This window comes from Pygoscelis adeliae, unplaced genomic scaffold (genome assembly GCF_000699105.1).
Source record: "Pygoscelis adeliae isolate BGI_AS28 unplaced genomic scaffold, ASM69910v1 Scaffold189, whole genome shotgun sequence".
Lineage (NCBI taxonomy): Eukaryota > Metazoa > Chordata > Aves > Sphenisciformes > Spheniscidae > Pygoscelis > Pygoscelis adeliae.
In genome coordinates this window covers 167,965-181,233 of record NW_008825543.1, presented here as the reverse complement: position 1 = coordinate 181,233, position 13,269 = coordinate 167,965, and the positions used below count along the sequence as shown (strand labels likewise).

At 34.2% G+C, this 13,269-nt stretch overlaps 1 protein-coding gene across 1 annotated transcript in view; it reads left to right on the top strand.

The window, feature by feature from the left end:
- Positions 1–12,670, top strand: part of SYCP1 (synaptonemal complex protein 1) — a 27,266-nt gene extending 14,596 nt beyond the window's left edge. Inside the window, exons 16-31 of the mRNA XM_009331913.1 lie at positions 548–651; positions 1,152–1,269; positions 1,513–1,583; positions 2,255–2,336; positions 2,846–2,908; positions 3,261–3,323; positions 3,994–4,056; positions 5,307–5,423; positions 6,048–6,158; positions 6,838–6,930; positions 7,860–7,934; positions 10,473–10,532; positions 10,675–10,854; positions 11,841–11,984; positions 12,355–12,441; positions 12,527–12,670. Of these exons, the coding sequence (XP_009330188.1) occupies positions 548–651; positions 1,152–1,269; positions 1,513–1,583; positions 2,255–2,336; positions 2,846–2,908; positions 3,261–3,323; positions 3,994–4,056; positions 5,307–5,423; positions 6,048–6,158; positions 6,838–6,930; positions 7,860–7,934; positions 10,473–10,532; positions 10,675–10,854; positions 11,841–11,984; positions 12,355–12,441; positions 12,527–12,670 (1,575 nt within the window). The remainder of the gene's footprint in view (positions 1–547; positions 652–1,151; positions 1,270–1,512; positions 1,584–2,254; positions 2,337–2,845; positions 2,909–3,260; positions 3,324–3,993; positions 4,057–5,306; positions 5,424–6,047; positions 6,159–6,837; positions 6,931–7,859; positions 7,935–10,472; positions 10,533–10,674; positions 10,855–11,840; positions 11,985–12,354; positions 12,442–12,526) is intronic.
- Positions 12,671–13,269: the final 599 nt, after the last annotated feature.

The window sequence follows — 13,269 nt, the reverse complement described above, 5'->3', positions numbered from 1 at the left end:
GGTATCAGTGTTTCACCAATTATTTGGAGGAAACAGTACTCAAAGCATTTATATATTATAAACTACATTACATTACAAGGCTTGCCTTATCTTGTAATGGCAGCAAATTTCTGAGGGAAGAGTGTTGCTGTGTGGTTTGGGATGCATCCAAAATATGTGCTTATTCTATCACATAGTACTGGAATTCTGTGGTTTTGGTGTTTTGGTGTTTTTTTTTTTTTTTAGGTGAATGCAAAAGCTTATGACGTCTGAAGCAAATGTCTTTCTTTAAAACAATGTCCAAGGAAAGCTAATTTTGTCAGCAATTTTGCAGACTGGTTAGTTAGACTTACAAGAGGGGACACATTTAGCATTCATGTCAGAGTTCAATATCTCACATTACTTCCACATCACACCAGAGAGATGTAAAGATACAGTCTGGGTAACTTACGGCATGTGTGTAGTTCTGTTTCATCTGAAAGCTTTGTGTTGTCAGTTCATTTCTGATAGCTTTCATTACTTGTAGTTTACATATGTATACTCAAAGCACTTTCTTTTTCTTCTGCAGAAAGAAATCCATGATTTGAAAGTACAGCTGACTAGTACAGCTGAAAAGGAACAAAATTATTTAAAACAGCTTATGACACTGAATACAGATCTTGAACAAGAGGCGTATGATCATTTTTGAAAACATAGTATTAGTTTAATTTTTTTTGTGTTACATAGAAGTTACTTTAATATACAGTGAAATGATCTATGATTGTTTTCTAATTAAAATTTTGAACGTATGCACACAGTATGACATCCGTTATATACTTATATTTATAAATTGCATTTCTGTTATTTATATGTATGTAGTTGTTCCATATCTCTGTGACTTAGTTGGGTTAACCTGAAGAGAAAGTTTCTGAATTCATTGTTAACCCTGCTTTGAGCTGGATATTGAACTACATCGTCTTCAACAATCATTATATTTATATAAAAGCTGACTCTCCTTTCTTTCTTCTGTCGCCTTTTTGCATCACTGTAACTTTGCTGCAAAGCTTAAATTTACAGATATAGGCCAGGACTTTTTTCACTGTGAAGTAACATTTTGTAATGGATAAATTTAACTGAAAAGGAAATTTCAAAATATGTGTTCTTATTTCTCTTGACCATTTGTTTTAAATTAGGCTAAAGAATGAACAACTAACAGTGTATATCGATAAGCTTTTATTACAAAAAGAACAGATAGCACAAGAGAAAAGTGATGTGGCTACAGAACTCAAGAAACTGCAAGAAAGTCATAAGGCAAGTTCTAAACTTCCAGCTGTTTTTAAAGGACAACATTCAATTTAAAATATAAATCATATGGTAAACTGCAACATGACATGGTTCTGTAGAGTATCTGAACTATTTTTTGTGTTTAAAATACAAAGGAAGTGCAGTTACCCTTGTGAATAAGGCAGGTCACAATACTGCTTAAGATGTCTTTGAATTTTTTAAGATGTCACTTTGAATTTTATTCATTTTACTTACATGGGCTTTATTTAGGATAGTAGAAAAAAAGAAGAAAATACAAAGCAGTTAGTTGAAAACCTGGAAGCAGCAAATGGCCAGCTAAGGCAAGTGAAAACAGATATTAATGTACAATATTATTAAAGGAAGAAGTTTAGATTCCCTCAGAGTTAGTCTAAATGTTGTGTTCTTACGCTGCTTTCTGTGAGTTTTAAATTAATGCTTTTTTTAGGTTATATAGCTAAACAGAAACTATTTATTGTTGATGTTGGCCATGTAGAAGTTTCTACAAATTAGCGATACCTATTGCTACAGGAACAATTTTTGCCATAGCTTCCTATTACATATAGCTATCCTGTTCTGCATTAACATCTTAGGTGTGAAGGAAATGAAAATAGAAGTTAAAGGTTATGGATTAAATGTGAAAAGGTGAAACTGGTTAAATGCTACTCTCTGAAGTAGTCTCTGTACCACCAACCCAGTAGACAGGCAGCCTTCCATGTTTCATAGATGCATTACGATATTACAGATTAGAATATATTTTACTCTGGTAAGGGGAACATCTTTCAATACTTTCAAGAAGTATGTACAGGTCAGACATTAACTTAACCAGTCACTTTGCATCATTTTAAGAACATTTCATTGAACAGCTTATGAAGTTCTCAACAATATTAGCAGCTCTTTTTAGAAAATAAAGTATGGGTTTATTTAGCAGTAGTGAAAAGAAGTTAAAGTTATTAAGTAAATATTTACTAATGCTTGTTAATTGGGCATTTAGAAATGAACTGGAGTCTTTGAAGGAGAAGATGGCAAAGAAAGGTGAAGAGATTAAAAGTAAACTGGATGAAAGAGAAGAAAATGTATGCCATACCATGTGCTTTATCATGAAAATATAGAACATAACCTGTAGGACAAAATCTAAATGTAAAACTTCTTTTATTTTTCTTTTTTTCTGCAAAGCTCTGCCTAGGGATGTAATCTCTTACAGAGGCTTTCGTCTTTCAGTGCTGCTACCAATTGAGTTGACATATGTACGCATGCTGAGCTTTTTATTTTAAAAGACAAGGACCTTTACTGGGATGTTTACTCTTTACATGGAGGCTTAAAAGTCCAGATTTGTTAGATTTCAGGCAGACAGAGAACCCCCTTTTTTTATTTCTGTATACCCGCTTAGTGATGGATGGGGTATGGATTAGCTTTCAATATGTAATATGAGTTTTAGTTTAAATATGTTCAAATATAGAAATAACTGCTAGTTATTTCTATAGTAGTATTGAACTAGTTTCAAAGCATACCTTTTTTTTTTTAACATCATAATGGATTTCAAAATTTTATTGTAAAAGTCAAAGATTTACAATTATAATTCCAGGCTAAGACTATTGAAAATGAAATTTCAAGAAAGGAAAAGCAGGTGAAGATTCTAGAAAATAAGGTATGAAAACTCATTTTTTCGTGGACTGTACAGAACTTCATACAAGATTACTTTTTAAATTGTGATTTTTTTTTTTGTGATCTCCCCCCCCCCCCCCCCTTCTTTCTAAACTCTACAGCCACTGAGGAATTGGTTCACTGCTATTAATGTTGATGACATTGGGCTAGCAAAATTCTTGTAGTACTTTATGGTTAAAACTTCAGTCATTGTAACACATTAGCATGTGTTTCAGTCTCATTGGAGTTAATTGGACTTCTGCAAACGCATGCTTAAGAACGTTGACAGTAATCTCTTAACACAGTGAGTCATTTTTTAGGAGATTATTAATTAATGTTTGAAATATCTCTTTTAGTTGAATAATTTAAAGAAACAGGTGGAAAATAAAACCAAATGCATTGAAGAGTTGCAACAGGAGGTATGTACAGTTTTTAAAAGTAACAAATATGTAAAACGTTATTTTTCAACGGTTTCTGTCTGGTGTGATATCTTTAGATATACCTATGTAATTTGTAACATTTCCTTTCTTATCCTAACTCTGAGCAAATTAAGGACTCACCTTTGGAATTACTTAATTTGTGAAATTATCCTTACTTTTGAAAAATGCAATTACAGAAATAATATCTTTAATAAACTATTACTATTTTCATTTAGTACATGGTGTCATTGATATACTTGAAATAATGACCTATCTCAGTTACCAATAGTAGAAAAGAATTGTGCATTAGGACAAATTGTTAATAACTGTACTGTAAAAATATGTAACTTGTATTTTTTGTCATTATATCTGCACATTTTCTGTCAGCAGCATCTTAGTTTTTCTTCCCATTCTGTAGACTCTTTCGTTATTCTCTGTTGTTGCCCATGAGGAGTCTTTCATAAGGTCATGAAGTAACAGTATTATTAAAGTAGTTGAGCACTCTTTTGTTTGGAGAACTGATCTGGAACCTGAACTGCACAATAAAAAGAGTTACTTGCTTGCTGAAATCTGGAATTTTGAAGATTCTGACCTACATGATACAGTTAAATCATTACATAATTCTATTAACTTATTAAAGTATAGCATTTGTTTTACTTTATTTTAACAGAATAAGGTGCTGAAAAAGAAAATTACTGCAGAAAGCAAGAAAACAAGTATTTATGAAGGGAAGGTAGGTTTAAATAACTTCATGTACAAGATGAGGGTAAAGCACAAAGACTGAATGTTTGAAGTCCCAGTGTAACTAATGATAATACGTTAAGCACGTTCTTAACTGTTTTATGGATCTGGGATACAGATTTTACAGGAATGAGCCCATAATTTTTGGAAGATGCTTCCATTTTTGATCATTGGACACTGACTGGGCTATCAGACATTTGTAAGAGATGGACATCATATCTCAAGGAATTATGCTCCTAATCAGTCCCTTTCTTTTTTGGTTGATAGTGTACTGAACCTCATTCAGTAATGCCACCCCATTGAAATAGCAAAGCAATTAAAAGAAATACATGTATTATTCACTTTAGGCAGTTCTTTTACTGTGTTCTGCAGTGGTAAGTCCCTGATTAGAATATTGTGTTCAGTTTTGGGTACCACACTTCAAGAAAGATGTAGACTGTGTTGAGGGTATTCTTATGAGAAACTTAAAAGGAAAAATTATAACCAAAATGCACACTTGGGAGGAAAACATACCATAAACCAGTTAAAGTCTTAAATAGATTTACAAGGGAGGGAATAAAATCTCCATCTGTATCTTTTTTTTTGAAGATTTCACAGCATTTAGGGTGACTTCTTAGGAATAGACTCTTTCCGTTTGTTTCGTACCAAATTCTCATTAATATTAGCAGCTAAAAGGAATTAATCTTTTTCAGAACTAAATAAAATTCTGAAAATAAACTATTTCTAGATAAACTGTTTCTTCACTTCTTAATTGAAAAAAAAAATTTAATTGTAAACATAATACAGTCATACTGCTGAAGTCTTAGGAGGCTATCTTAGGAGACTACCAGTTATGCTTCATTTCCCTACCTTGCATTCCATGCTAGCAATACTAAAGAGTCTTCTGTACAAAGGGCAGAATAGTGTTAGATTGCGAATAGATGGTTCCCTTATATTCGAATGATTCTTTGTGATTGACTAGCCTCTAGCTTTAGGACTGTTTAATTGACAGGGATGCACAAAACTGGTATGGGCTGTCTTTCCCATTGTGGTGTTGCCATTGTTTCTATGAGTATTGTCTAACTCACTTCAAGCCAAAGTTCAACTCTTTATGAAAAAAGCTGAATATTGAATAGGAAATAGTTCAGTCATATACCTGAAAAGAACAGAGTGGTTCTGCTTGAAAATAAGAGATGTAAAAAAAAAATCATTGGCGTATTTATTCCTGAACAAATAACAGCAATAATTCTGCATTCTCAAAAGGTGAATAAATTACAGTTAGAAATGGAAAGTATGAACAAGCAACATAAGGAAACAGTTGACATCTATCAAAAAGACATGGAAACAAAAAAAGTAAATGAAAATAAACTTCTTGAAGAGGTGAGAGTTGTTAATTTTTACTGCAACTTTTTAATTATTTTTTTGATGTATGATGGTTTTATGAAGCTATATCGACCAGAGTCCTTGCTCTTCCATAGCAGTCTTATCAACATAAATGGAACTTCTTGTGTATGCATGTGAGCAAAGCTTTAGTACATTACATCCTTAGGTTGAAGTATTTGTATATGTCTTTAAAAATAAGAACCCAGTTAAAAATTCTTTTTGTCATGATATTGTTCACAGAAATTCTATTCTTGGTATAAATACAGCATAAGCAAATTAGATTATAACTTTTCCCGTATTAGTATTTTTCTGCCCACACTTTTTTGATGGTAATATCAAAAAATGTTGGGGCAGAGTGCTTGAAGTGGCCTTGTGGTTCGAGATGACACTTGTCTGCCATGGAAGAATGGATGTACTTTTAATCTAGGTTTATTTGCCCATTTTAACAATATGTATAAAACATGGAGGATTTGAAAAGCATCTTAAGAGCAAATGAAGACTACACTAAATGAGACTATATATACATTGCACCCACAGGGGTAAGAAGAACTGAAACTTAAGATTTTTAAAAATATATTGCTGTTAATTGTTCATTAATTAAATGAAACTTGTTACTAACAGGTAGAAAAGATGAGGTTGCTTGCTGATGAAGCAACAATAACACAGAGAGAAACTGATATCCGATGTCAACACAAGATAACTGAAATGGTGGCACTTATGGAAAAACACAAGGTAAGAGATTTTACTAATTTCTGTGATTTGTAACGTGTGATACTATGTTAAGTAAAAACCTTTCAAAATCAGAATATTACAGATCGGAAAGTGAAACTTCATAATAAAGACCTGAGTCTAGGAAAAGGAAGTTGAACACATGCCTGACTTTTCATCATCTAAAAATAAATTAATCTTCAGATTTTGAAAACATCCCTACTGGCAGATAAATTCCATTTATCTAAATTTCTAGGATTTTTATTTGTATTCAGGCTTCCTTTGATACCATCCTAGTGCAATGTTCTTCAGTATCAGTTTGGGCCTTTTTTTCTGAGGAGATTACATAGTGACCTTCAGCAGTTTAACTTAACATATTTTAATTTGCATTCCTTATTACTCTGTTTTCCAGTATATTTAGCAGATACCATTAATAAAAATAATATGGCTAGCTTTTATGTGCTGGAACACATACCGCTGCCTAGAGATAAAGCATTCTCAGTCAGCCCACAAAATAATACTGCTTGTGCATTTTCTGTTTTACAGTTTCTGCTGTGAAGCATCAATGTTTGTTTATAGTGCTTTCTCAATCTTCAGAAGAGCTTTATTTGAAAAAATGAGTAATATTTTAACACTAGGTAGATCTATAATTGTAATATTTAGTCAAAAGTTTTGAGTTTGTTGTTGGTTTTTTTTAACACAGCATGAATATGATAAAATGGTTGAAGAAAAAGATACAGAGTTAAAACATTATAAAATAAAAGAGCAAGAGCAGTTATCATCAAAAAGATCATTGGTAAGGTGTACTCTTCAGCACTGAATAATTAAATGGAGGGGCTGCTGTCCTTAAAGTGTAATATAATGATAAATATATTAGACTTCTTCCTGTTTAACACTTGAGGGGGTTAAGTGACTGCTTTAGTGGGACTGAACAGTAAAGATCAACCCACTAATTTCTGTTTACTGTTATTTTCTTATGGATTTTGTTATGTGCATTAAAAAAACCCAGATGTTTCTCAAAATAAATTGGAGTAGCTGTGCTTTTCTGTCTACTTTTCCTGAGAGCGCATCATGTTCTAACCTCACTGTCTGAATAAGAAACTTTTGTATTAAATAGTTGGATTCCACCGCCCACCCCCCTGTTCTCACAACAGTTTTAAGTTCTTACCTCGAACAGTTCTGGTCAAGTACCTGTTTCTTAGCAGTACTTCAGCTCTTTTTAAAACAAACGAAAACAAAACTTCAAGTCTAGAGTTGCATTGTTCGTTTTTTTTGCCCTTTTTTTTTCCCCCCTTTCCCCCCTTTCTGGGAAGCATTTGAGAAATGTTCTGAGAGCCAACATCCCCTCAAGACTTTCACAAAAGTATAGTTTTACAGCATCTACTTAAAATGCAGTATTTTTCTGACATTTCCCTTCACAGAGCTTTTTTTCAGTTAGATTTTTTTAATAGAAGGAGGTGTGACTCAAGTCGACATGTTTTTGTTTTTTTTTTTAATTTGGTAACTGCTGCTTTGATCATCTGTTATTCTAGTGATTGAATCATTCTGAAAATGAATTGTAGATACCTCTTGGCATGCTAACTTTATCGATAAGTTAGCTCTGTTGAACAAATGGAATTTTCTTTTGTTTATAATGAATATCCCTATTTACTGTCTTACTTGGACTGTTTTCTTTTTTCCAGGTTAAGCATAGTTTAACCTTATCCTTTATCTAATTGTTTTTAGGAAAGTGAGCTGTCATGTTTGAAAATCGAACTGTCATCCCTTAAGGAACAACTTAAAGCAGAAATTGAAGAGAAGGTATTTTTCTTTATTATTAAATGTAGTAGTATGGTTGACGTGTGGCCTGGTCTTACGCACTATAATAATGACAGCTGTGAAGAGCACTTTTGATTGTAGGTCTTGCTCTCACTTCCTGTCTGATTTCAAGAGCTTGATGCTCTCTGAAGTCATTATGTCTCATTTCTGGTGGTAGTGAATGTTTTGCATTACTCCTTAATTGGTAAGTATGAGGGAAGCCAGGAGAAATTGAAACCCTACGAAGAACTGTCCAAGCTTGCAGGGATGATGTCAGGAAAGCCAAAGCCAATCTGGAGGTAAAACTGACAAAAGAAATGAAGAGCAATAGAGGTTTTTTTCTTGTGTTTAAATGGTATTTCTTGTACTTCATTTTGTTCCCATTGACTCTTGTCCTTTCACTGAATACCACTGAGAAAGTCTTGCTCCATCTTCTTTACTCCCTCCCATAAGGTATTTATACACACTGATAATATGCGCCCGAGCTTTCTCTTCTTGAGGCTAAACTATCCCAGCTCTCTCAAGTTCTGATGACAAAGGACAAGGAAAAGGCTGTGGTACTCAATGGGACCTGGAAAGTCTGGAGAAAGGAAGACTAACCCTTGGTGGAGGAGGATCAGGTTAGGGATTCTTTGGATGTACATAAGTCCATGGGATCTGATGGGACACATCCATAAGGGCTGAGGGAGGTGGCCAGTATCATTGCAAGGACGCTCTCGGTTATCTTTGAAGGGTCATGGTGACTGGCAGAGGTTCCTGAGGACTTGAAGAAAGCAAACGTCACCCCTGCCTTCAAGGAGGAGAATCTGGTAAAATGTTGGCTAGTCAGCCTCACCTCAATCCCTGGAAAGGTAATGCAACAAATAATCCTGGAAATCGTTTTCAAACATATGGAAGGACAAGAAGATTATTGAGAGTAGTCAGCAGAGATTTATATGAAGGGGCAATTGTGCTTAGCCAACCTGATTGCCTTCTGTGATGAGATGACTGTCTTGGCAGATGAGGGGAGAACGCTGGACGTTGTTTATCTCGGCCCTACTAAGACTTCAACACTGTCCCTCATAACACCCTTATAGGCAAACTGATACATGATTGGACAGTAAAGTAGATTGAAAACTGGCTGAACTGCTGGGCTTAAGGGATTGCAGTTAGTGTGGCACGAAGTCCAACCAGAGCCCGGTCACTAGTGATGTACACCTGGGGTTGATTCTGGGTCCAATACTGTTTAACATCTTCATTAACGACATAGATGATGGGACAGGGTGCAGCCTTGGCAAGTTTGCATATGATACAGAATTGGGATAAATGGTTGATACAGCAGGTGGTTATGCTGTCTTTCAGAGGGATCTGGACAGGCTGGAGACATGGGTGAACAGGAATCCTATCAGGTTTAACAGAGGGAAATGCAAAGTCCTGCACTGGGGAAGCAATAACTTTTAGAATCGGTACAGGTTAGGGGCTGACAGGCTTGAAAGCAGCTTTGCAGGAAAAGCACTGGGGTTCTGGTGAACAGCAAGCTGAACACAAGCCAGAAATGTGCTCAGCATCTTAGACTGCATTAGGAAGACTGTTGCCAGGAGGTCGAGGGGGCTGATCTTTTTCCTATACTCCGCAGTCGTGAGACCACATTTAGAGTATTATTTCCAGTTCTGGGCTGCCCAGTAAAAGACAGACAAGGGCATACTGGAGCAAATGCAGCAAAAGGCCAAAAATCATTAAGGGATTGGAGTATCTGACAGAAAAGAGGGACTGAGAGAGCTGGGGTAGTTTAGCCTCAAGAAGAGAAAGATCGGGGGCATATTATCAGTGTGTATAAATACCTTATGGGAGGGGGTAAAGAAGATGGAGCAAGACTTTCTCAGTGGTATCCAGTGAAAGGACAAAAGTCAATGGGAACAAAATGAAGTACAAGAAATACCATTTAAACACAAGAAAAAACTCTATTACTGGAAGGGCAATAAAACACAGGAACAGGTTGCCCAAAGAGGTTGTGGAGTCTCCATGCTTGGAGACATTCAAAACCCTGTTGGATACTGTGCTGATCAACCTACTCTGATCAGGGGTGTTAGACTAGATGATCTCCAGAGGTCTGTTCCAACCTTAACCATTCTGTGATTTTGTGATTGCTATATAGTATTCTTCAGCTGGCAAAAGAAATGCAAAATAGAATCAAAAAGACAGCGAAGGAACATTTATTTCAATAAACAAGAATGCTTCCAGTTTCTTGCATAAAATAATAACTAGAAAATAGAGCTTTTTTTTTAATACAGCTGTGATAAAAATTGTATCCTATTTTCTCGTTAAGAGGGGATATTATGTAGGTTCCTTAGCAGAGATGGGAGAAGTTGTATAAGAAATGAAACTGTGAATAGAAATGTAATGTCTTTTGAATGCTGCAGTTTGACTAAATCTGGGTCATACATTTGTGTGAACTTTATAATAGAGTATGATTGTGGACTGTGTTCTGTAATAACACCAAGAAGATTTTCAACGATTGAATTCAAGTAAAGTATTTACTTGCTATCACATAACTCTTTTTAGGAGAATCTTGCAAAAGAACCCCCCCAAAATATGGTTCCTGAAAATGAAAAGAAGCACAAGGTAGCTTTAACCTTATCATTCATTAATTTTAGAATTTGGTAATATTTATACATATGCAATTTAACTGACGTTCTATGATGAACTATGTACACTCAACAAAAGACATTTAAATGCTTTTAATTTAAACCTTTTTTAATTTTAGAAAATACAAACTCATTTTTCTGAGACTCCTAAACCTCATTTAGATCTGGACTCTGCATCTATTAATGTAAAAAATAAAAAGTCTCCCAATGATATTCCTATAAAAGTCAACATGATGGAAAAGAAAAAAATGCCTCCTTCAGTATCTGCAAAAAGTCCCTTGGGTAGTCCATCATTAAAGGTTTGTAACTCATAGTAGTGAATTGTTCCTGTTTTATTTTTCTGACTGTATTTCTTACTTCTCTGTAGATGCTTATTTATTTTTTGTTGTGATAAGCAGGGATTCAAAAGGTAGATAGCCACAAAAAAAAAGTATTCCACAGCAATATTAGAAAGCAGTTTGTGTAAGGGCTCCCACGGTGTGTCATTTTTCTTGCTCAGTTCCTTAATTTGTCTGTTATCATTGATCAGTAACAATTCCTGTCCTAGAGGGACTGTGATTTTAATAATGTCTCTGGAATTCTTTTACATAGTCTTAAAAGTGTTGTCTGTTTGTAAAGGCACATTTTTCTCTATGGAACAGAAAATAGCTTGTGTAGCTGTGAAAATTATCAAAGTATTCCTGACTGCTCCGTCATAACTGTAAAACCTATGCTTCTACCCTGTCAGAAGCTCACATGTGATGTTTATATCTTAACAATAGAAACAACTACCATTTTTATGTTATCCTTTCTAAAAAGGATTGCATTGTTCCATTGCAGTGTTTCTGAGAAGTTTAACTTACAGCGAAAGAACCATTTAAGTAAAAACAATCTTGTTCTCCATATCACTATCAGTGTCTTTCTGAAAGCTCTTTCCTGCAGTTTTGTTTGTTTGCATTCTCTTGAACGTTGGTTATAGTCTGCATGTAGTGACTACCATTCAGAATAACCTGAATTTCTGCAGATAAGCATGAAGAAGTTAGATATAGTGCGCCACGAAACTCGATTCTTCCACAGCTTCCTGTTCATTCCTCTTGTTTGGCAACAAAAAAAGGATTTTTGATTTCCCCCCCTTTCTTTGTTTGGGTCTTTGCTTCACATTTTGGATGGAAAGATAAATTGTTTCACAGCATCTCTCTAGTGTCTTCCTGGATACTCAGTCTGTAAACTGGGTTATGAGTTTGGTTTTAGATTCTGTAATTACCACTGAAAATGTAATTTTAAATGCCATCTTTTTGTTTCCCAGACATATATTATAAAGACTCCTCCAATACATAAACTGCAAAGTGAAAGCGCAAATCTGCATTCAGAACAGTGCATGAGGAAAAAGCAAAAAGTGCTTCTACAGCTGGATGCTCAGTCAGATAGCTCTGAACACAGTGACCTCCTGGTAAAAATCAGAGAACAAATAGTGTACTTAGCAGTGTGCATAAAGAACTGTTCTATCTAAGAATGTATATAAAGCATGTGGGGTTCTGTATCCAAGACAATATTTATGTGTACATTTTTATTTAATTGGTTCTTTCTGGAATTGTATTTATATGTACATAATTAATAACTATATGACAAACAGAGTACCACTATACAAAAAAATATATTAACTTTTATAATGTTTTTTTACATTGTTTTTATTGACCTGTTGAGGCTTCATAGTAACATCTTAACTTTTTTTTTTTCCCTATACTCCAATATTCCTAGGGGGAAGGAAATATATTTTTTAATATAGTGTGATTAAGTAACTCTTTTATTTTTAATTTAAGAGCATAGTCTCAGAGGAAGAAATCTTTAAAAAATTGTACAAAGATTATCCTCAAGCTTCACAATTATATGCCATGACACCAAAAAAGGTACCGTAGCTTTTCTTCAGATCAAAACAAACAGTTAATCAAATTGGTTATAGAAACTAATGGATGGCTTTATTTTTCTTCTTAGAAACCAACTACATCAAACATGAAAACTCCAGGCTCTGTACTGAAACTTACGACCATGAGAAAAATGCGAGAGGCGGGATGGACTGCAGTTTCTAAAATGGACAGGAAAAGAAAAATTAAAGAAGCTGAAAAGCTCTTTACTTAAAATGAAAAAAAGATTAGTGCCCTAGCATTATTTGATTAGTACAACCACAGTAGTAGTATTCTTTCAGAGTTTGTACATTGTTGCATTTTTCTGTCATGCTCAGTATGTTTAATAGTACATTCATTTCCTTTATGCACATAAACTTTATAGGTACATAACTACATCAACCTGCAGGGCATTTTCTACAAATATAAAAAGGTGGGAGACAAATTAGCCCATTTTTCATATTAGAAATAAGTATAACTACATAGAAAGCTGTTTCAAAAAGAAGAAGAAGAAGAAAAAAAAAAGTCCGGCATTAGAAATACTGGTTTTAAAGAAATTCAGTTTTGTTCTTTTAAATTTACTCTCTTTTTCTTAATACATAATTCACAAAAGGGTATTATTTAGTGAAACAAATACTGAAGCTGTTAAAATGCATGCACTTTTACCTGAAGTCGTCTTGCTTTTTCATTAATTTTAAATGTTGTCAGAACTGTCTTTTTAGACTGTTTTCAGTAGCTACTATTTCAGTATGTTAGAACAGTTTTGAAACTTTTAAAATTGAATTTTCAATAGAATTACTTCGGTTTAAAAAGATTGCAGCTTCATAAGGAATA